Source organism: Rhinatrema bivittatum, chromosome 4 (assembly GCF_901001135.1).
Source record: "Rhinatrema bivittatum chromosome 4, aRhiBiv1.1, whole genome shotgun sequence".
NCBI lineage: Eukaryota > Metazoa > Chordata > Amphibia > Gymnophiona > Rhinatrematidae > Rhinatrema > Rhinatrema bivittatum.
The window spans coordinates 428,046,784-428,067,902 of NC_042618.1; the positions used below are offsets into that span (position 1 = coordinate 428,046,784).

A 21,119-nucleotide genomic window follows, 5' to 3' on the forward strand; every position below is an offset into this window, starting at 1 on the left:
TCCATCACCGATGTATTTAAATGTTGTAATGATTCCAGTAGTCCTCATTTCCATTTTCTTATGGATGCTGAGTCAAGGGTTTGCACCAATTGCTTTTCTGGAGTCAGGAAGCAATTTATTACAGATAGGACACAATTGACTTCAGTGTTTTTGTAGGATGGGTTTTTTTTTTTGTTTTTTTTTTTTTTTTTTTTTTACACCTTTTGGATCATCATAAAAACATAATTGGTAAAACCTGGATAATCTGAAGCAGTTTGAAATTGATGGATTAATGTCTTATTTAAACCTAATTATGGAACTATATTCTGCTTAGTTTCTATTTAAGCCTTCACTGTGAGAACAGAGAAACTTTGGATTTGATTGATGGCTGTTGCTGTGTAAGAGTTTTGTTGTTTTATATCTTTGGAGTTTTCAATTCTTGGCTAATTCATTGCAGAGAAACTGCAACCACTGGGTGTCATTCATGTTCTTGCCCTCTTGACAGCAGGAGAGCAGCCATTTCAGATGGAGAAAAGTGGGTGACTGTATGCTATTAGCTCTTCTGGTACTTCATACATTCTTATCTTATGCCCATCTCCTCGGGATAAAAAGAAAAGTTTATGTGCATGTACCAGAATTCATCTTTTGCTAACTACGTTAAGATGTGTGTATTGGGCTCTGTGAGTGTTGTAGGAGTGAGGTGCATTGGCAGGTTTTAGTACTTGGGATAGCAGCGGGTGCTGCAGAGCAGGAGTGAGGGGTATTGACTGAACTGTGTGTGGGGATGCTGCAGTGCAGGGCTGAGGTACAGTGGCAGAATGCTATGTATTGCTGTGTGCTTATTTGAAAGAGAAGTGTGTACAGCAACCAGCTGTCTAGTCACTCATCAGAAAATGCAAAGTGAAAAAGTAAAATGATAAATTCAACTCGTTTTATCACGTTTTTGGGTGTTTTCATAGGCAGCATCTGTTCCAGTTTATCCTGGATTCTCCCCCAATGTCTCCTCAGACACTGCATAATACGCATTCAGCTGTCAAAATGCACGCAGCTAGATCGATGTCTTATGTTGGGCTGAAACAAGAGAAGAAATTTATAGACAGTTTCTTGGTAAAAACAAACACCCTAACATCCAAAAGTACTCAGGAAATTACCATGGAGGAAATGAAAGTGGACAAGATGGAGGATCCCAGCCATTCTGCAGGAGCATGTGGTGCCATGTGTGATGAAACAGAATCCAACAGCTGCAGCCCTGCTGCAAGCCCAGAAAAACCCTCCACATCTGCCTTGATAGAAGACAGAAAAGGTTAGAATACTTGGGTTTTGTTTTTTTTAATTACTAAAATGCATAATGAAAAAAATTACACTTTCAGGAGCTGACATTATTAGACAGTAGTATCTAATGATGCCAGGTCAGGAAACAATTATTCTGAGCTTCCTAATCCATGTAGTTGTGTATTATAGGAATGTGTAAAACCAACTTTTCCTTATCATGCTAGACCAGTTCAGACAAGTGAGTTTACTCTGCTTCTAGTTGATGGAAACAGAGGACATACCTTTTTCCCTGACATCATCACTCGTCATAAGGGAGGTGCAGTCCAAATACTTGCCATTTTGGTTTTCTGTGCTGAATCAGTTACCAGTCATCCAGTCATATCCTTTTCTACCAAAGGTAATGTCACCTTATTATTTGAATCAGTTTATCTTGCTTCCAACTTTTTGAGGCGTGAATGTCGCAGTAAGGATAACAGCCTTCATCTCTTAGATATCAACTGCATGCTTCTCAGGAATCTGAAGGTGACAAAATCCATTTCAGAAAATGGACAGACTATTCATGCTATTCATAAAGAAGAAACAACCTCTAAGGCTACTCTGGTCAGATGGATTAAAGAGGCAATTGCTTTGGCATACTTGCTGAAGGGTTGACAGACACAAGAGGTGTACTTTGTGCTCATTCCATTAGGGTCCAGGTATCATCGTGAGTAGAATCCTTTGCACAGGCCCTTTTTGTTCCTTTGTTCAACATCACAGATTGGATGTGCAAGTCAAGGCAGCTGCTGCGTCCTCAGCGGGCAATCTTGGAGCAGCCCTCTTCCCACATGGACTAGCTTGATTTGGGTAATTCCCATTTCCTAGCGTGTAGACAGATAGGACAAGTATGTTTATGCTCCCCTGCCAGCAGATGGAAAAGGAGCAAGCTGACATCACAGTATATAAACTCCTGCAGTGACCCCAGCCTGTATTCTCCATCTCCAGCAGATGGTGGATGTGCATCTCCCTATGGGGATTGCTGCGTATTTTTTCGAAGGAGAAATCTGAAGTTCTGATTTACAGAAAAGAAAGCCCTACTCTCCTGCAGTGATACCAAAAGGTCTCTCCCCCAGTTGGGAATTCCTGTGGTGATTTCCATGGTCCCTCAGAGATGTGCCTTGGTCTGGTAGCTGTGTTTCTCGGTATGGGCTTAGCTGCTCGATCAGCTGAAAGGTAGCAGGTGCAGGAGGCCAAGCACGGAGGTGACGGCAGATGTCCTCCCCCTCCCCCCTACCCCCTGCAGCAAGACTGTCTCTGTATTCAGCCGGTAAGTGCTGACCTCAGGTAAGGTTTAATAAAAATAAATAAATAAATAAATAAAAACAAAAATACCTTTTAAGCAGAGACAGAGGGGTTTCAGGATTTCCTCTGGTCTCTGTGCTTGGCGCGCTGTCCCGATGTTAGTTTCTGCTTTAGTTGGGGAACTGGGCAGCCTGGCGGGTTGAGTGGCCCCGGTGGGCTAGGCCCCCTTGCACGCCATGACCTCCCTGGATCAGTCAGAGGCTTACCTTCATATTACCATCCGATTAGAACACCAACGCTTTCTACGCTTTGCGTTGTCATGGTGCCATTAAATTTTGGGCACTGCCATTTGGTCTGGCCCCCACTCCCAAATCGTTTTCCAAGGTTATGGTGGTTATAGTGGAGGCCTTGCAGAGAGAAGGGATCCTGGTCCACCCGTATTTGGACGACTGGCTGATTCGGCCCAAGTCTCGGGAAGAGAGCTGCCTGGTGACACACAAGCTGATCTCCTTATTACAGGATCTTGGTTGGGTGGGGAACCTGACCAAGAGCAATCTTCAGCCGTCCCTGTTGAAGTATCTGGGAGTCCAGTTTGACACGGGGCAGGACAGTGTATTCCTACTGGAAGTTCGGATTCAGAAATTGATGTCTCAAGTACATCAGTTGGTGAACACCATACGTCCGGTGTGGTCTTATCTACAGGTGCTCTGCTTGATGTTGGCCACCCTGGAAGAGGTGCCGTGGGTGAGGGCGCATATGCGTCCTCTTCAGCGCTCTCTGCTGTCTCGTTGGAACTCGCAATCTCAGGACTATGTGGTTTGACTCCACTTGCCAATGGAAATCTGCTTCCACTTCTAGTGGTGGTTGCAGGAGGATCATCTGAGAAAGGGAGTTTCCTTGTCTTCTCCAACCTGGTTGATACTCACGACAGATGCGAATCTCCAAGGTTGGGGGGCTCACTGTATGGAGCTATAGGCCCAAGGGCGTTGGAATGCCGAAGAGTCCTGCTGGAATATCAATCACCTGGAAGTCCAGGCAGTAGGGCTGGTATGCTTGCAGTTCAGCCACAGACTGCGGGGTCAAGCAGTTCGCATAATGTCGGACAACGCGACAACGGTGGCCTACATCAATCGCCAGGGAGGAACCCAAGAGCCAGCAAGTGTCGCAGGTAATAGACCAGCTGATGGAATGGGCGGAAGGTCATCTGCAGTTGATCTCAGCCTCTTACACTGCAGGAAAAGGCAACATAAGAGCGGACTTTCTAAGCAGGTGAGTGGATGTGGTCAGCTGAGGCGTTTCAGCTGATTGTGGATCGACGGAGCCTTCTGTTCCTAGACCTGCTGGTGATTTCTCGCAATGTGAAGGTTCCTCTATTCTACAGTCGCAGGAGAGATCCTTGGTCCCTGGGAATAGATGTTCTCATACAGGTCTGGCTGGAAGACAGATTGCTTTATGCCTTTCCTCCGTGGCCCTTGCTGGGCAGATAATTCGCAAAATGGAAGGCCACGGGGGAGCTAGTACTCCTGGTGGCATCAGACTGGCCCAGGTGTCCATGCTGTGCGGATTTGCGAAGACTCCTGGTGGAGGCCCCCTTTTGTCTTCTGCCACACGAGGATCTGCTTCAGACGGGACCGGTTCTTTGAGAGTCCGGCTCGGTTCTGTCTTACAGTTTGGCCCGTGACAGGGCATGCCTGTTGAAGCGTGGTTATTCTTCTGAGGAGACTGCCACCTTACTCCATGCTTGCAAGTTCTCCACTTCCTTAGCTTATGTGCGGGTTTGGAGAGTTTTTTGAGGCCTGGTGTGAGGAGCGTGGTGGTCTTCCTCGTTCAGTTAAGATCCCACTTATTCTTGAGTTTTTTGCAAGATGGGTTGAATAAAGGATTGGTCCTTAATTTTTTGAAGGTGCATGTGTCCTCTGTCTTCCTCTCCTGGAAGGCAGAGTTAATCCACTTGTCTGAATTGGTCTAGCCGGAGTCAAGGAAAGGAAGCTAATAGGTATGATTACATTTCTTCATTTTAACCTGTTAATTTAAGCAAATCTAGATATGGATTGGATGTGCTAAATTCGCTATACATAGGAATGTGAAGATCTTATTTGTGCAAAGAACCTTTGTCCCTGGAGGGCCAACTTTTAGCTCTCTTGTTTTGACAACATCATCTAGGATTCTACCCTAAATTCCAAATACACACACAAAGGACTGTTCCTAATGTATAGACTTCCAAGAGCCTGATTCAAGAGTCCAGACAACAAAGTGTGAGAGCCACCATGTAGATACTCAAATGATTTCTATTTTCTGGCGTATCCTCCGTCAATTCACTACAGGCTCCTAAAACTATATTTGATCTAAGGGAGCAAGGAGCAGCACCTACTTCTAGTGCTACTCTTTGTCCATTTACTGTAAGATTAATATTTTATCTGAGAGAAGATGTGCAGTCTGGAAAGTAGCATCCCAAGGTGGGAGTCAATGTCATCCTTGATCATTCGGCTGCACTGCTTGCTGAACATTTCTTATTTTGTACTACTGTAATGTTTTTTGTGTACGTGTTGCATTTGTATTACGTTTACAGCTGTGTCCTGCTTGTGTGGTGAAGATTGTTGAGTACTTTCATCTTTTCCTTGCAGTGGAGTGCCCAGTTTGTGGAGTTAATATTTCAGAGCGGTTTATAAACAAGCATCTGGATAATTGTTTAACCAGGGAGGAGAAGAAGGAGAGTCTGCGAAGGTAAGGTGCTTCGGTTTCCTGTGCATGCTGGACCCGTCAGCTGGAGTCCCTTCTTAACACTCTACTCTTACAGTAACAGAGCCAGTTTTGTGGCTTCAGATTACTTTCTGAACAGCGCATTCATCATAACATGGGATTAGATTAAAAATCTTTTTTGAGTTCTAGGATGTACTTCAGAGCAGGTTGAGATTGAAATCTTGTAAAATGGATTTTAGAATTGTTCCCTAGGATATAGCAAACATACGTCTGTCAGACTCGAGACAACATATAATGTTGGATGTATTTGCTTGTGCGTGTTCTGAGCTGATGTGGACTGATAAGTCTTTGCACCTTTTTTGATGGAATATCTTGGATTTGTGTGCTTGAATAGTCAGCTATGTTGCCATATTACACACCCTTCAGTTGAGCAAAGTGATCCCAGCAGTGACTCCAGTTTCCCTTTTCCTGCTTTACTGCTGTGAAAGTATTGGTTCCTTTATATAGTCTTGATGGAAAGCACCATTGAGAAGAGGAAAATCTGTAATCATGCTGATGATTGTGCCACAAATTTTTTTTACATACCCGATAAATCTACTTTAAATGGAGCTGCGGCTGCATATACTGGTTTCCCTTGTCTTTAATAGATAATGAATATGTATGTACTGCAGATTCTATGCTGCCTGCCTGTGCTGCAAAGTCCAGCACTCCTTACTCATGCAGCTCATGAAGGAGGTGAGGTTTGCATCTGTCTTAGTTACTTCAGCAGTAACTAGAACTTGATTAATTCTGATTTCAGTACCAACCACCTGGGATTAGTTACTTGTACTGTGTAGTGTGGGATTAGTCCATCTGGTTCTTTTATCATTTTGTTCATGTTGGAAAAGCTGCTGCATACATAAATTTACATAATGCTAGTCTTGAGTTCAAAATTCCACACATTGGTTACACATCTGTTAATTAGCCTAGGAATGAATGTACCTTGCTAGATGGGATGAGTTGAGGCATACTGTGAATTTGCACTTCTTTTTTTGGTGTGAGAGTGAGCAGCATTGAGCCTACTTACTTGCTATACTCTGGAGCAGACTGTCCTAACTTATTCAGGATACTCCGATTCTTCTTCAATTCCTCATGCTCTTCAAAATTGCCTATGTAACATCAGGTGACTTTTACAGTAATAAATAGGTCTCCTTGAGCTCACTGAATTTATTTAATAAACCCCAAAGTGCATGGATCTAGTCCCTTGCCCTGACCATGTGTGGAGCTGTCACTTCTACTTTTACTGTGTACAGATGCAAGTGCTCTGTTGTTTTTTTCCAATGTCACAGTGATTGAAGGCTGTTTGCTTTCTCTCTGGAGTTCAGTAACTTTGCCCAATTGACCTGCCTCAGCTTTGCACAGGCCCTGCTCATCTTAGATGGAGTTGAGCTACTGTAACTGCTGGCTTATACGTGACCTTGGCAGTTATGTGGTTCATAGCATTCAGTTTTGAAATAGAATCACTTCAGAGACATCCTATGTAAATTACAAAGTTTAAAAGGGTGTTCTTCTTTTTTTTAAACCAAGCTATGATTAAGTGAATCTGTTGTATTTATTTTTTAAATGTACATAAAAACTTGAATTGGCGTAATTGTGAAACTTGTGAGTGGTAGCATAAATCTTAGTTGCTGTGACCATGAGCATTTCCTAAATGTTTATTAAATCTCCTTTTTAGTAATGTAAAAAAAACAAAAAAAACTTTTCTGTTATTGTATGGTACAGATTTGTTACAGGAACATTCCTCCCTTCTTCCAAGGCACTACTGTTTCATACACTCTTTTATAACCTATTTCTTGGGCAATCAGTTTGAGACATTCAACTCTTCTGCATAGTCACTGTTTGATTTATTGCTACAGGAGTATTCATTTCTTTGTACAAAGTCTAGATATGTAAAAGATACGTAACAGTCACTTACAATGCCTATGAAGCTAGAAAGCTCCAAGGGTGCATACTGTACATGCTCTATGTTCAGAAACAGAGAAAATAATGTGTTAGGTTTTTTGAGTTGGAGGCTTTGTGTACTCCAGATCCCTACAGAATGTATTCAGTATGCTGTCAGAGGGCCTCCGGATATACAGCACCCAGAAGCAAGCCTTGAAATTCTACTGAAGTATCCTTTCAAGTTTTTTCAGGTGGCTTAATCCCCTTGTTTTGGCAATGGTCATTACACCAGTGTGTCCCCAGTAGAGCTGGGTGTTAGGGCATTAACCCCATTTCCTTATTGTCCAGACAAGTGGGTTGATGAATGTTGATGTAATATCTATAATTCTTTTGTAATTTGAATCCTGTTACTAAATTAAACGTTTATACCGTATTTTTCGCTCCATAAGACGCACCTGACCATAAGACGCACCTAGGATTCAGAGGGGGAAAATTTAAAAAAAAAAAAAAATTGTGCTAAACCGGTTCTGCGTCTGGGCGTCTTATGGAGCAAATTAGGGGAGTGCATAGGTTTTTTTTTTCTCCCCATTTTGTTTTCGGGTCTGGGGAGGGCCATTTCGGTCCACTCCCCAGATCAGAATATTTTTCTTTCTGTGGGAACCCCCAAACCCCCCCATCCCAACCCTTTAAATTAACAACCTCCACCCCCCTGACCCCCCCAAGACCTGCCGAATTAATTTCCTGCAACCCCCCACCCTCCTGACCCCCCCAAGACCTGCCGAATTCATTTCCTGCAACCCCCCACCCGCCTGACCCCCCCAAGACCTGCCAAACGTCCCTGGTGGTCCAGCGGGGGTCCAGGAGCGGTCCGCGAACGATCTCCTGGGCGTGAGCCGTCGGCTGCCAGTAAACAAAATGGCGCCGACGGCCCTATGCCCTCACTATGTCACTGAGACCGACCGCTGCTATTGGTCGGTCTCAGTGACATAGTGAGGGCATAGGGCCGTCGGCGCCATTTTGTTTACTGGCAGCTGACGGCCCTATGCCCTCACTATGTCACTGAGACCGACCAATAGCAGCGATCGGTCTCAGTGACATAGTGAGGGCATAGGGCCGTCGGCTGCCAGTAAACAAAATGGCGCCGACGGCCCTATGCCCTCACTATGTCACTGAGACCGACCAATAGCAGCGGTCGGTCTCAGTGACATAGTGAGGGCATAGGGCCGTCGGCGCCATTTTGTTTACTGGCAGCCGATGGCCCACGCCCAGGAGATCATTCCCGGACCCCCGCTGGACCACCAGGGACGTTTGGCAGGTCTTGGGGGGGTCAGGAGGGTGGGGGGTTGCAGGAAATTAATTTGTCAGGTCTTGGGGGGGGGTTTGTAGGAAATTAAGTCGGCAGGTCTTGGGGGAGTCGGGGGGGGGGGGTGTTTGTTAGATTTTTGTTTGGTTTTTTTTTTTATATTCGCTCCATAAGACGCACATACATTTTCCCCCCACCTTTGGGGGAAAAAAAGTGCGTCTTATGGAGCGAAAAATACGGTATATTTTTCAGCACTGTGCAACCTATTTAATAAGAATTGGCATGTGAGCATTCTCTTTTTAAAGCTTTCACTTCTGCAACATCAAATATAGCAAACATTTAATTCAATTTAGTTTTGTTGGGGAAAATAAACATTTCCTAACATATAGACAGATGGACTTGGGACAGTGGGTTATGTTCCCCTACCAGCAGATTGAGACGGAGCAAGTGGACGTCACAGTGTGTGTATATATATATATATATATATATATATATATATATATATATATATATATATATATATATACTCCTGCAGTGACCCCAGCCTGCCAGTATTCTCTGTCTCCAGCAGATGGTGAACATGCATTTCCCTATGGGGATTGCTGTGAATTTTGAAAGGAGAATTTTAAACTGAGAAATGAAAGCCCCGCTCTCCTGCGGTAATACCTAATGGTCCCTCCCCCAGTTGAGAATTCCTGAGGTGATTTCTATGGTCCCTCAGAGGTGTGTGTTGGTCTGGTAGCCAGTTTCTGGCATGGATTTAGCTGCTTGTACAGCTGAAAGGCAGCGGGTGCAGAAGGCCAAGAGTGACATGATTGCAGATGCCCTCCCCCCCCGCAGCTGGAGACTGTCTCTACTCAGCTTGTAAGCGCTGAGCTCCTGTAAGTTTAAAAAAAAAACCAAAAAAACTTTTACTTGCAGAGACAGTTGGGGTTTTAGGCCTTTCTTCGGTCTCCGTGCTCGGCGTGCTATCCTGCTGTCATTCCTGCTCCCAATGGGATTAGGGGAACTGGGCAGCCTGGCTGGTTGAGCGGCCCAGGTGGACTATGCCTGAGGTAGGCTTTTCTCAGCACGCCGAGTGGTAGGCCTCAGCGGCATTTTCGCGCGCACTTGTGCATTCTTTACTGCCCTCTACAGGACATTGGTGTGCGCAGTGCATCGGCTGTGCACACACATTATGTACGCTATGCTAGGCACAACCTTTGTGCACATAACTCTTTTGGGCATGGTGATATATTCCACTGGGGTGCACTAGTAGTGCATGCGCCTTGCCGTGCTTATTCTGGGGCGCCTATACTTTGTGTGAGCAACTTTGTGTGAGCTGTTTGAACATACAGTTACCCCCGCTCATGACATCGGTGAACAAGAAGCCTAAGCGCCTTTTTCTTTGTGTTGCCTGCCATGTTAGTGCTTCTCAGCCTGGTCTGTCTTCCAACATGTGTCAGTGCTGTTCGGATGCTCAGGGAGAGTTGTCTTCTTCGGATTTTGCTAAGCCTGGATCCTCTCATTCTGATGATGGTCTGGTTATGGATTTGACTGGAAGGGTGCCAGATCTTGGCACTCCCTTGACTGGCTCCTCCGCAGGAGATGGCGGTTCAGTTGGGCCCGCTTCATTACCTTCTGGGCTTGATCTGGATCTGGCTGCTTTTTCTTGGGTGGAGTTTTTTCAAGATTTACAAGCCTTTGTTCCGGCGCAGTCCTCCACTCTGATCAGGCCGGCCCCTCTCTCTTCCACTCCTATGGTTAAGCGCTGTAGCAATCCACGGGTATCCCCGGTGGGAACCTGGATGGCATGGATAATGAGGCGGATTCTGATTCCTTGGAAGATGGTGAAATTCCTCCTGGTTTGGAGCCGTTTCGAACCATGTGACAGTTCTTTCATAGAGATGAACTACCGGCCCTGATTTCCCAGGCATTGAAGATGCTGGGAGTGCCTGGGGTGGATTCTTTTAGAGCTGAAGAAGAATCCCATTTTGGTCTCCTTGCATAAAGCCTCTTGCTTTTTTCTTGTTATGGATGTCATTCAAGAATTGATTGATCTTGAATTGGACGTCCCAGGGGCAAATTTCACAGGGTGTTGAGCATTGGATCCAGCTGTGAGAAAGGGTTTGTGTTTTCCCACAGTGGAAGCGCTTGTCTGAGCCGTATCTAAATGGATGACTATCCATGTGGAGGGAAGAGCGGCCTTGAAGGATGTGCATGATAGGCGGATTGAATCTATCCTTAAGCAGGCCTTTGATGCAGTGGCAATGACCTTGCAGATTGCTTCCTGTTGCGCTCTTGTGGTACATTCTTGTCTGCTTCTCTTTCAAGAGGTGGATGATTCTGGGGTGAATTCCAGAGTAGTTATGAATCAGTCCATCTCCTCTGCTGCCTTTTTGGCAGACGCAGGCTGTGATTTGGTCCATACCTCAGCCAGAGGAGTGGCTTCAGTAGTGGCGGCTAGAAGTCAGCTATGGTTGTGGAATTGGTCAGCTGACACAACCTCCAAGGAAAAGCTGGCCAGTAAGTGGGGGCGAATCTCCAGTTCCCCAGTTACCGGAGGATACTCAGGAGGCAATTGCAGTGCCCCTTTTCTATGAGGGGTTGTCTCATGGGTTCCAAGTATTTTCATCCATACAGAAACTCCGACCTTTCAGAGGACCCAGCCTTTTGGTAGGTCTCAGTCCTTTCATCCCTGACAGTCCAAGAGAGGAACAGGCTTGGGTGGCAGACTGTCCCGAGCTTCCCAATGAAGGTTTGCTGACCCACCTTCAGGAGGAGAAAATAGGGGGATGCCTATCTCTCTTTTATTAGAGGTGGGTCAAGATGACATCGGATCAATGGTTCCTGGAAGTGATACGGGGATGGTATGCGCTGGAGTTTTGCAGTATTCCTCTGGAAGTGTTTGTGGTGTCTCCGTGCCACTCACCACAGAAGCAGGTAGTGGAGTCTATGCTTTTAATGCTCTTCCAGCTGAGGACTGTGGTTCCCGTACCTACGTCTCAGGAAAATACAGGGTGCTATTCTATTTATTTTGTTGTAGCCAAGAAGGAAGGTTCCTTTCATCCCATCCTGGACCTCAAGAGTGTCAACAGTCAACTACAGGTGACTTATTTTCACATGAAAACCTTACGAACTGTGATAATGGCTCTACAATCGGGGGAGTTTTTGACCTCGCTGGATCTATCTAAGGCTTGCCTTCATATTCCCATCCGTTTGGAGCACCATTTTCTACACTTTGCGGTGCAGGGTCACCATTATCAATTTCAGGTGCTGCCCTTTGGTCTGGCCACTGCTCCCAGAACGTTTTCCAAAGTCATGGTGGTTGTGGTGACGGTGTTAAGAAAAGATGGTACCCCCATACTTGGGCGACTGGCTGATTTGTGCTAAATCTTTGGCAGAGAGAAGTCTGGTGACCAAAAGTGATTTCCTTGCTGCAGGAGCTCAGTTGGGTGGTGAACCTGGCCAAGAGCAGTCTCTAGCCTTCTTAGTCATTGGAGTATCTGGGAGTTCACTTCGACACGAGGCTGGGCAAGGTTTTTGTACCAGATGCAAGGATCCAGAAATTGTCTCAGGTGCGTCTGTTGGTGAACACTACCCGCCCGATGGTGTGGAGCTATCTACAAGTGCTCAGTTTGATGGCAGCAACCCTGGAAGTGGCGCTGTGGGCGGGGGCACATATGTGTCCTCTTCACTGCTCACTGCTATTTCATTGGAACCCGTAGTCTCAGGACTATTCAGTTTGCTCCACTTGCCGATGGAAATCTGCTCCCGCTTCCAGTGGTGGTTGCAGGTGGCTCATGTGAGAGAGGGAGTTTTTGTCCTGCCCGAACTAGTTGGTACTCATAACAGATGCGAGTCTCCAGGGTTGAGGAGCTCACTGTCGGGAACTGACAGCCCAGGGATGTTGGATAGCCAAAAGAGCTGTCTGGAACATCAATCACCTGGAAGCCTGGGCGGTCAGCATGGCGTGCTTGCAGTTCAGCCACAGACTACTGGGTTGAGCGGTCTGTGTGATGTTGGACAACACATCGGCGGCTTACATCAATCATCAGGGAGGAACCAAGTGCCAGCAAGTGTCGCAGGAAATAAATCAACTATGGAATGGGCAGAAGGACATCTCACATTGCGGGAAAAGACAACGTACAAGCAGTCTTTCTCAGCGGGGAGAGCCTGGACCCTGGAGAATGGGTGTTGTCTGCCGAGGCATTTCAGCTGATTGCTGGGGCCTTCCATCCCTATTCCTGTTGGTGTCTTCTCGCAATGCGAAGGTTCCTCGATTCTTCAGTCGCAGGAGAGATCTGTCGTCGCTGGGCATCGATGCTCTCGTACAGATCTTGCCGGAAGACAGATTGCTCTATGCCTTTCCTCCGTCGTTCTTGCTGGGTAGGGTCATTCGCAGAATCAAAATCTACAGGGGACTAGTACTTCTGGTGGCTCCGGATTGACCTAGGTGTCTGTGGTATGCAGATTTGCGGAGACTCCTGGTGGAGAACCCCCTTCGTCTTCTGCCGGGCATGGATCTTTTGCAGCAGGGGCCGGTTCTTCACGAGGATCTGGTTAGGTTCTGTCATATGGTTTGTCCCTTGAGAGGGCTTGCCTGTTGAAGGGTGGATATTCTTTTGCTGTGATTGCTACCTTACTCTGCGCTTGGAAGTTCTACAGTTTTCTAGCATATGTTTGTGTTTGGAGAGTGTTTGAGGCCTGGTGTGAAGAGTGTGGTGTTCTTCCTCATTCACTTAAGATCCCGCTTATTCTGGATTTTTTGCAGGATGGGTTGAATAAGAGATTGGTCTTTAATTCCTTGAAGGTTCAGATTATGGCTCTTACATGTTTCAGAGGCACGGTAAGTGGTGTCTCTCTATCGTCCTATCCTGATGTGGCCCGTTTCTTAAAGGGAGTGAAGCACCTTCATCCTCCCTTGTGGCTGCTGGTTCCTTTGTGGAGTCTTAACCTGGTGCTGGATTTTTTTTTTTTTTAGCGGGCCCTATGTTTCGACCACTGCATCGCCTTTCCTTGCAGTTTTTGAACCTGAAGACAGTATTCCTGTTGTGTGCATCATATTTTTGAGTTACAGGCCTTGTCTTGCTGGGAGCCGTTCCTTTGGGTGACTATAGGGGCAATGCAGTTGCGTACTGTGCTCTCCTTCCTGCCTAAGGTGGTCTTGGAGTTCCATTTGAACTAGTCCTTTCCTTTACCATCCCTGGATAAGGTCAGGGACGTAGAGGCTAATCGCTTCTTGCGTTTCTTGTATATTAAGAGACTTTTATGCCGTGTTTGGAGGTTTCTGAAATTTTCCAAAAGTCGGATCGTCTGTCTGTCCTTCATGGTGGAAGGAAGCAGGGCGAACCAGCTTCGCGGGTACGATAGCTCACTGGATTAAGGAGGTCGTCATGGCTGCGTGTGTGGATGCTGATAAGCAGTTGCCTACTCAGGTTAGGGCTCATTCCACTAGAGCTTAGGCAGTGTCATGGGAGGTGGGTAGGTTGTTGTCTCCCGTCGACATTTGCTGAGCTGTGACGTGGTCCTCCTTATACACCTTTTCAAGGTTTTATCGTTTGCATGAGCAGGTCCGGGAGGATGAAGCCTTTGCATGTGTGGTGTTGACTGGACTGCAGGCAGCCTCCCGCCCTGTTCAGGAGTAGTTTTGGTACATCCCATTGGTCCTGAGTCCACACGCTAGGAAATGGAGAAATTACTTACCTGATAATTTTGTTTTCCTTAATGTAGACTGATAGATTCAGCTTCCTGCCCTCAGCTGCCAACTGATTGTATGATACGGATCCCAAGGGATTACTGATAAGTGTTTATCCAGTCCCTAGCTTGGGGGTACCTGTGTTCTTACTCAAGTTCAGTGTATCTTGTTGGTTGACTACAGTTATGATTGCCTGTTTTTTTTAATCAAGGTTTTTGCTAGTCTGTCCACAGTTGCTTTTGAAGAGAATACTGGCAGGCTGGGGTCACTGCAGGGTTATGTATACTGTGACTTCAGCTTGTTCCGTCTTCATCTGCTAGCAGGGGAGCATAACCCACTGGTCCATCTGTCTAACACTAAGGAAAACAAAATTGTCAGGTAAGTAATTTCTCCATTGCTGGCAATGTATTCAGATCATTTTTCTCTGTGCCAAGGATAAAGATTCAGGTGTTCAAATATATATATATATATATATATATTTTTAATATGATACAGCTTCTTTTTGCTTACCTGAACCAAGGACATTTGGGGAAGACAGGGTTTTTCACTATAGACACCATTTAATTAGCAGAGAGGAGCCGTATAGATAAACAAAGAGGAATTGTTCAAATTTTCTTGGCGGACAGCACTATTTTGCTTAATGTATTTCTATACCAATAATACAAATATATATTTTAGGATTTAAATGGCAAATGGTGCAATCATGCATTTAACACACACACAAAAAAGTACATTAGTGTTTAATTAGAGGGACTGCTTCAGGAGAGTGAATACTTTTTAATTATTCACTTATCTGCAAAGAATATAATCACACTACAATAGACATCCCACATTTAATAGGAGAGAAGGAAGGAAAAATCTTTTAAATGAAATAGGATTAACCCGTGCATTCTAAAGGCAGTTACAGTGCTAGGACAAAAGAGTTAAGGAAAGGTAAACAATTTTTGGAAAAAGTTAATCTCAAAATTAACTACACAAATGGCCTTGTGCCCCTAAGATGGCTGCACATACCAAGAGTTTCAAAATATTTAGATATCTTCAAACCAATATGTATTTTTCATATTTCTGTTTTTCTTATCGTGAGGGATAGAGCAGAAACACTTCTGATCTGTTTTAAAAACTTTTTCTAATCTAATTTATGTTTGTATGACCGGGAAATTTAAAAAAAATAAAAAAATATATATATATATATATATAAAAACATTTCTTGGACTTTATTCTCTATAGGTATAATAATGGAGGTCGTTTTTCCCTAACAAAAATAAAAGGAATTTATTGAAGGATACAAGCTAGTGAAAAAGAAAGATAAGGGACAGTTTTCTGGCTAATTAAGCACAGAGAAGTGCAAATAGTTGTTTAGATTCAAATACAACAACATAGCAGTAAAAACTCTCCTTTCTTTGAATCAAATAACAAAAGAATAAACACAACTTCCCATTCTTTCTCTTCTTCACACAGATGTTCAGAATAAACATGCGCAAATCCTCCCACCAGTTCCCACCATTTGAACCTATATGTGGTGGCCCCCTGGTCTGCCACTACACGGCCCGAGATCCTTGCCCATTGAATTAAGCTACTTAGAGGGAGACATCATCCTTATGCAGCACCTCCCCCTGAGGTTGCCTGATGAATGGTAGTCTTTAGTCCACTTGGGGGGACGAGTAGGAGTACTGTGGTCAGTTTGAGTTAGCATCCAAGGAGTGAGGAGCTGTTTTGTCCACTGGTTTTGAGTGAGGTCTACTCACCCCACTCAATATTTTATCGTTAAGGAGATTATAAACAGTGCACTCCCTGCCTGTGAGGGTCTGCTTCCTTCTAATTGAGATTTTTGCTATTTTTGTGAGAGCTGACTGGTGTGATCCCTGCGCCCTTCTGGTGATGGTCATCCCCCTGGATGCCGGAGGCCAGGGAGCTGAAGACCTGTGACCTACCCTTCTAATCCAGAGAAAGAGCAAGATCAGTGACAGCATCACTCTAGAGTGAGAGTTTTTGGATACAAATGTTTTTTTTCCCTCCTTTTTGTTTGTGAGGAGGTTTTTGATCCACCCCTCATCACAAGGGAAGCTGGGCTGTTTAGCTGGCTTCCTACTAACATGACACTTTTCCTTCAGAGAATTCATATCTATTCTGAAGGTTGGGAAGAAGGAGCACGATTTGGGGACCTTCCACAGGATCTCCACCCAAAAAGACCAGAACACAGGCTGGGTGAAAGAGACTGAACATTTAGACTCCAGATTTTTCCCGGATTTAAGGGATTCCACACCAGTAGAAATTCCCTTGACCATTGGGACAACTTATACACTCAGCAGAGGAATAAGCCACATCCCTGGAACCTGAGAGACAGGACACATACCCAGAGAGAAAGAGAAGCACCCGTAAGAAAAACAGCCATAATCTTACCCTTATGGTTTGATTATTGGATATTGAGTTAACCTTCAAAGAATTATTAAATTTAATTTGAGCACCCAAAACTGTGAACCGCCTGTTTGTGCCTTCAGCACGCATCACAGAACACTGAAAGAGAGAGACTGTAAAACATACACACGAATGGAAACACACCCCCTGCCTGGGCCAAGAAGCCTTCACCTCCACAGAAAGAACCTACACCTTGGGGAGAGAAATAGTGAAGACAGCCCCATAGAAACAAATGCTTTTGTGTGCCCTTGGAAACTGTACAAATTCATTACATAAATATTTTAACAATTCAGTAACAACTTTCTGATAACTATCACTTTTTTGCTTACCATCATCACCTAAAAAAAAAAAAATCTCCATAACAGATTTAATTTTTAAAGGAAGAAAAATATGCTTGCAGGTAAACACGAGAGAGAATGCAAAACATTTCAGAAGAGATAAGCATTTGTAACCTGGCAAGAAAATGTTAACATTATTTATTTAGAAGAAGGCACAAACAAAGATGGGAAAAAAATCAAACAAATTTTAAAATATAGAGCAGGGGGCAGTGCTTCAGAATCCTGGGCACAGAGAATTGAGCTGCAGTGGAACTAATGTAACTTTGCTCTTGTGCAAGGTAAACGTGTCTGGCAATTCTGAGGACCTGGAAGGATGAAGGGGGAGAGATAACTGCTGCTCAGGCCAGACTGCTGATGCAAGGGAAGGGAATAGAAAAAGTAAAACTGATTTGGGATCTCTTCTCTGAGACTAATTGAATTCATGCTGTGGATAAAGATGCTAAAAACTCAAGTGTTTACTTCTTTAATAGGCAGCTAAAACAAAAACATATCCCCCTAAACATGAAATTCCATAAATATGCATTATCCAAATTTATACGGTAAATATTCATGTAATTCCTCATTCACTACATATGCAGCTGCACACAACAAGCATAACAAACACTTCCACACTTAAAAGTACTTAAAAACATGCATTCTCTATTTGAGCATTGTTTGCGATAATAGCACTAGTATAGTTTTGAGATCTCGCACAATATGCCTAGGTTAACCAAAAGCAGGCCCTGTTATCTGTCTCGCGGGGTGGGGGGAAATCTTCTGCTTGGGATTCCATTCTATTCTAAATAAGCAAAATAAGTAGAAACACTAAACAACTTAAAACCTAAACTCAAAAACTCCTCCCAAATATAACAGAACTTTCTCTCAACTGCTGGTGTGTGGTAAAAATGCCCAAATCAAATGGGGTCCTCTACATGGGGGAAGAATGGAAACAGAGGGCTCCCCTGAAGGAAGCAAGGCAGGGAAAGAGTCTTTGCTCACCAACTAGGAATACCACGCTACCCTCCCTTCTCACACCATGTCCCATTTGAGTGCCAGAACTGTTGTGAGTTATAAATAAAAACTTAATACTAGCAGCTAAAAGAGAGAGATCTTTATTGGAATATTCTAGGAGCGTGCAGTTATCAGCAAGGCAGTTAAGAAGCAGTCTGAGAACATTATTGATACAGTGGTTAAATGTAACCACATGAGTTTGTTTGCATAATATTTTCCTAATTAATTGGCATTATAACTTTATCTCATAGGTTAATAAGATTGAATTATTGTCTTATAAATTGAGTCAGAAGTGTTGAACCGTAAAATACTTTTTTGAACTTCTACATACATTCTAGCATTTCAGCATACATTCTGGCATTTCAGCAACCTTGGATAGTTTTGCAAGCTGATCAGTGCAGTTTCACAGTACAGTAACAATAGTTTCATAGGGAAACCTTTTCAAAGCACTCCTACATGGAGAGCACTAAATTTTTTTAATCCTTATTAGTTTAAATTATTGCTTGTTATTTATCTGGTACTTTGAAATAATTTATTGGTTTTGGGGAAATTTTAAATTTTTTATGAGTTTAATTATTGGATGCTATTTGTAATCAGTTTTGAAATATTTTTTGTATTAGTATGGTTCATTATTATGATTACTGTTTTTATATTTCTTGATTTTATTTGTTTTATGGTGATATTTCTGTTTTTCCATTGTTGCAATGCATACAAAGTCTGGCTTGTTATGGTTTCCAGTTCAGTTTTTATTTGCATGTTTGTATTTTATGGTCTCTTTATTCTGTATTTGTGGGGGTCTGTCTGTGTTTCAAGTGCGTGACCAAGGTGAGGTTTTCTGCTAGCATGTAGTTTCTGTATAGGGATCTATAGAATACTGGATTGTTCCGTTTTCCTAATAGGTGTGTTGGTGTGATAAGGGCTGGTGTTAACATTTATTTTTTATAGGTAGAGTTGTTACTGTTTGAGTACTGGCAGTTATGGTATGGTAGGTTTACTTTATTACAATTGTAATTGTTTGTTCATGGATTTCTGTGGAAAATCTCACACCCAATGCACTTTAAAATATGCCTAATATATGTTTTCTAAGTGTCTTTTTTTGCAGAGTTTTCTGGTTGGCACAGCAGAGAATGCAAATATAATACATACATGTTGTAAGAGATATTTTTACCTCCAAATATTGTACTTTGTGTGCCTTTTCCTTGTAAAATCTCCCTTTTGGGTTGGGTAAGCGGTTAATACGAAATTTAATAACACAAGTTCCATGCTGAGTCAGACCAAGGTCCATTCAGCCCAACATTCTGTCTGACAGTGGCCAAACCAGGTCACAAGTACCCATCTGATCCCCAATCTATTTATCATATTTCACTCCCAGGGATAAGCACTGGCTTTCTCAAATCTACCTGGCTAATAACTGATTATGGTCTTTTCTTCAGGAACTTAAGTCCTCTTTTGAACTCCATTATGTTAGTTCCTTTACCATGTCCTCCGGCAACAGATTCCATAACTTAATTGTGCATTGCGTGAAAAAATCATTCCTATTTATTTGTACAGCACTTATGATTTGTGTTAAATTTACTGGTGCTTAGTTTCATGGATTGTGACCTAGTCCTCGATCTGTTTGAACAGGTGAATAACTATTCCCTGTTTACCTGTTTCATCCCATTCATGATTTTATAAATTTCCATCATATCCCCTGTCTGTCATCTCTTTCAAGCTAAAAAGCCCTATCTGTTTAGTCTTTCTCCAAAAGAGAACTTTTCCATCCTCTATGCTTCAGGCATCTGTTCTAGGGCCACTGCTTTTCAACATATTTAGAAATGTCCTGGAAATGAGAACAATGAGTAAGGTGATCAAATCTGCTGATGACGCAAAATTGTTCAAAGTTGTTAAGTCACAAGAGGGTTGTGAAAAATTGCAAGAGGACCTTGCAAAACTGGGAGACTGGGCATACAAATGGAAAATTAAGTTTAATGTGGATAAGTGTAAAGTGATGGCACTTAGGGAAGAGTAACCCAAATTATAACTATACAATGCAAGATTCCACATTAGGAGTTACCATTCAGAAAAAGGATCTAGGTGTCCTCGTTGATAATACGTTGAAATCTTCTGCTTAGTTTTAACAGCAACTAAGAAGGCAAATAGATTGCTAGGCATTATTAGGAAAGGAATGGAGAATAAAACAGTGAATATCATAATGCCTCTGTATTGCTCCATAGTGCAATCTCATCTTGAGTATTGTGTGCAGATCTGGTCAGCACATCTCAGAAAAGATATAGTGGAATTAAAAAAAAAAAAAAAAAAGTATAGAGAAGGGTGATCAAAATGACAGAGGGTGAAATAATTCCCCTATGAGGAAACGCTAAAGAGGTTAGGATTTTTCAGCTTAGAGAAGAGATGACTGAAGGGGGATATAGAGGTCTATAAAATGAGCGGAGTATGATTTTTGAATCTTGCAGAAAATTGGACAGACCTAAATTACCTGCCTGGGTCTCTGCCCCATCTAAATTCTCCCTTTGAGAATTAGGAACAGTTGGAACAATGATATAATTTAACTAAAGGAGGAAAAAAACTCAGCAGGAATTTGTAATACTTCTAAATTAATACTTTCTGAATAATTCCAATTGGGAAATCAAGGAAGTAACAGGAAATTTAACGAACCACAAATTAAATCTTCTAAAATAATTTTCATAATTTTCCATTCTACGATGGGAATATTCTTTATCCTTAATTAGAGCCATATTACTCTGCTGGCGCTCCTTCATATTTCTTGATAACTCTTGAATCTTATTTTCACACAATGTTTTTGAGAATGAGAAGAAACAGTTATAGACAGATCATTAATAGTAGACAAAACATTATTAATGCTAGAAGTAGGAGCTTTTTAACCTAATTATTGCTATCTATAAAGTTTCAAGGGTAATTGGAAATGGTGTCTCAGGCAGTAAGGAAGTAGAAATCATTCTAGTAATGGGAGTGGAGGTAATACCCCCTCCTAATATAGGATGAGTTGCAGGATCTTCATCACCAACGGGTGAAGAGACATAGATACCATGATTTACTGTCCCTCCATTAGAAGAAACCAGGAACACATCCACTCCTGGTTTTGGATTGTATCAAGACCCTTGTGTTGAATGAGTTGGAGACGATGGAACATCAATCAGAATAGCTTAAGTACAAACGTACGATGAATGACTGACATGCCTTGAGATGTTTACGGGATGACACCTTGTTAGTCATTAGACATGCT

General features: G+C 43.2%; 1 protein-coding gene across 7 annotated transcripts in view; it reads left to right on the forward strand.

Annotated features, from left to right (window-relative positions):
• RAD18 (RAD18 E3 ubiquitin protein ligase) overlaps positions 1-21,119 on the forward strand; it is a 320,686-nt gene that overhangs the window by 38,263 nt on the left and 261,304 nt on the right. For all 7 annotated transcript variants that reach the window (XM_029601443.1, XM_029601441.1, XM_029601447.1 and 4 more), the window contains 2 exons: positions 939-1,282; positions 5,154-5,253. In XM_029601443.1, the coding sequence (XP_029457303.1) occupies positions 939-1,282; positions 5,154-5,253 (444 nt within the window). The remainder of the gene's footprint in view (positions 1-938; positions 1,283-5,153; positions 5,254-21,119) is intronic.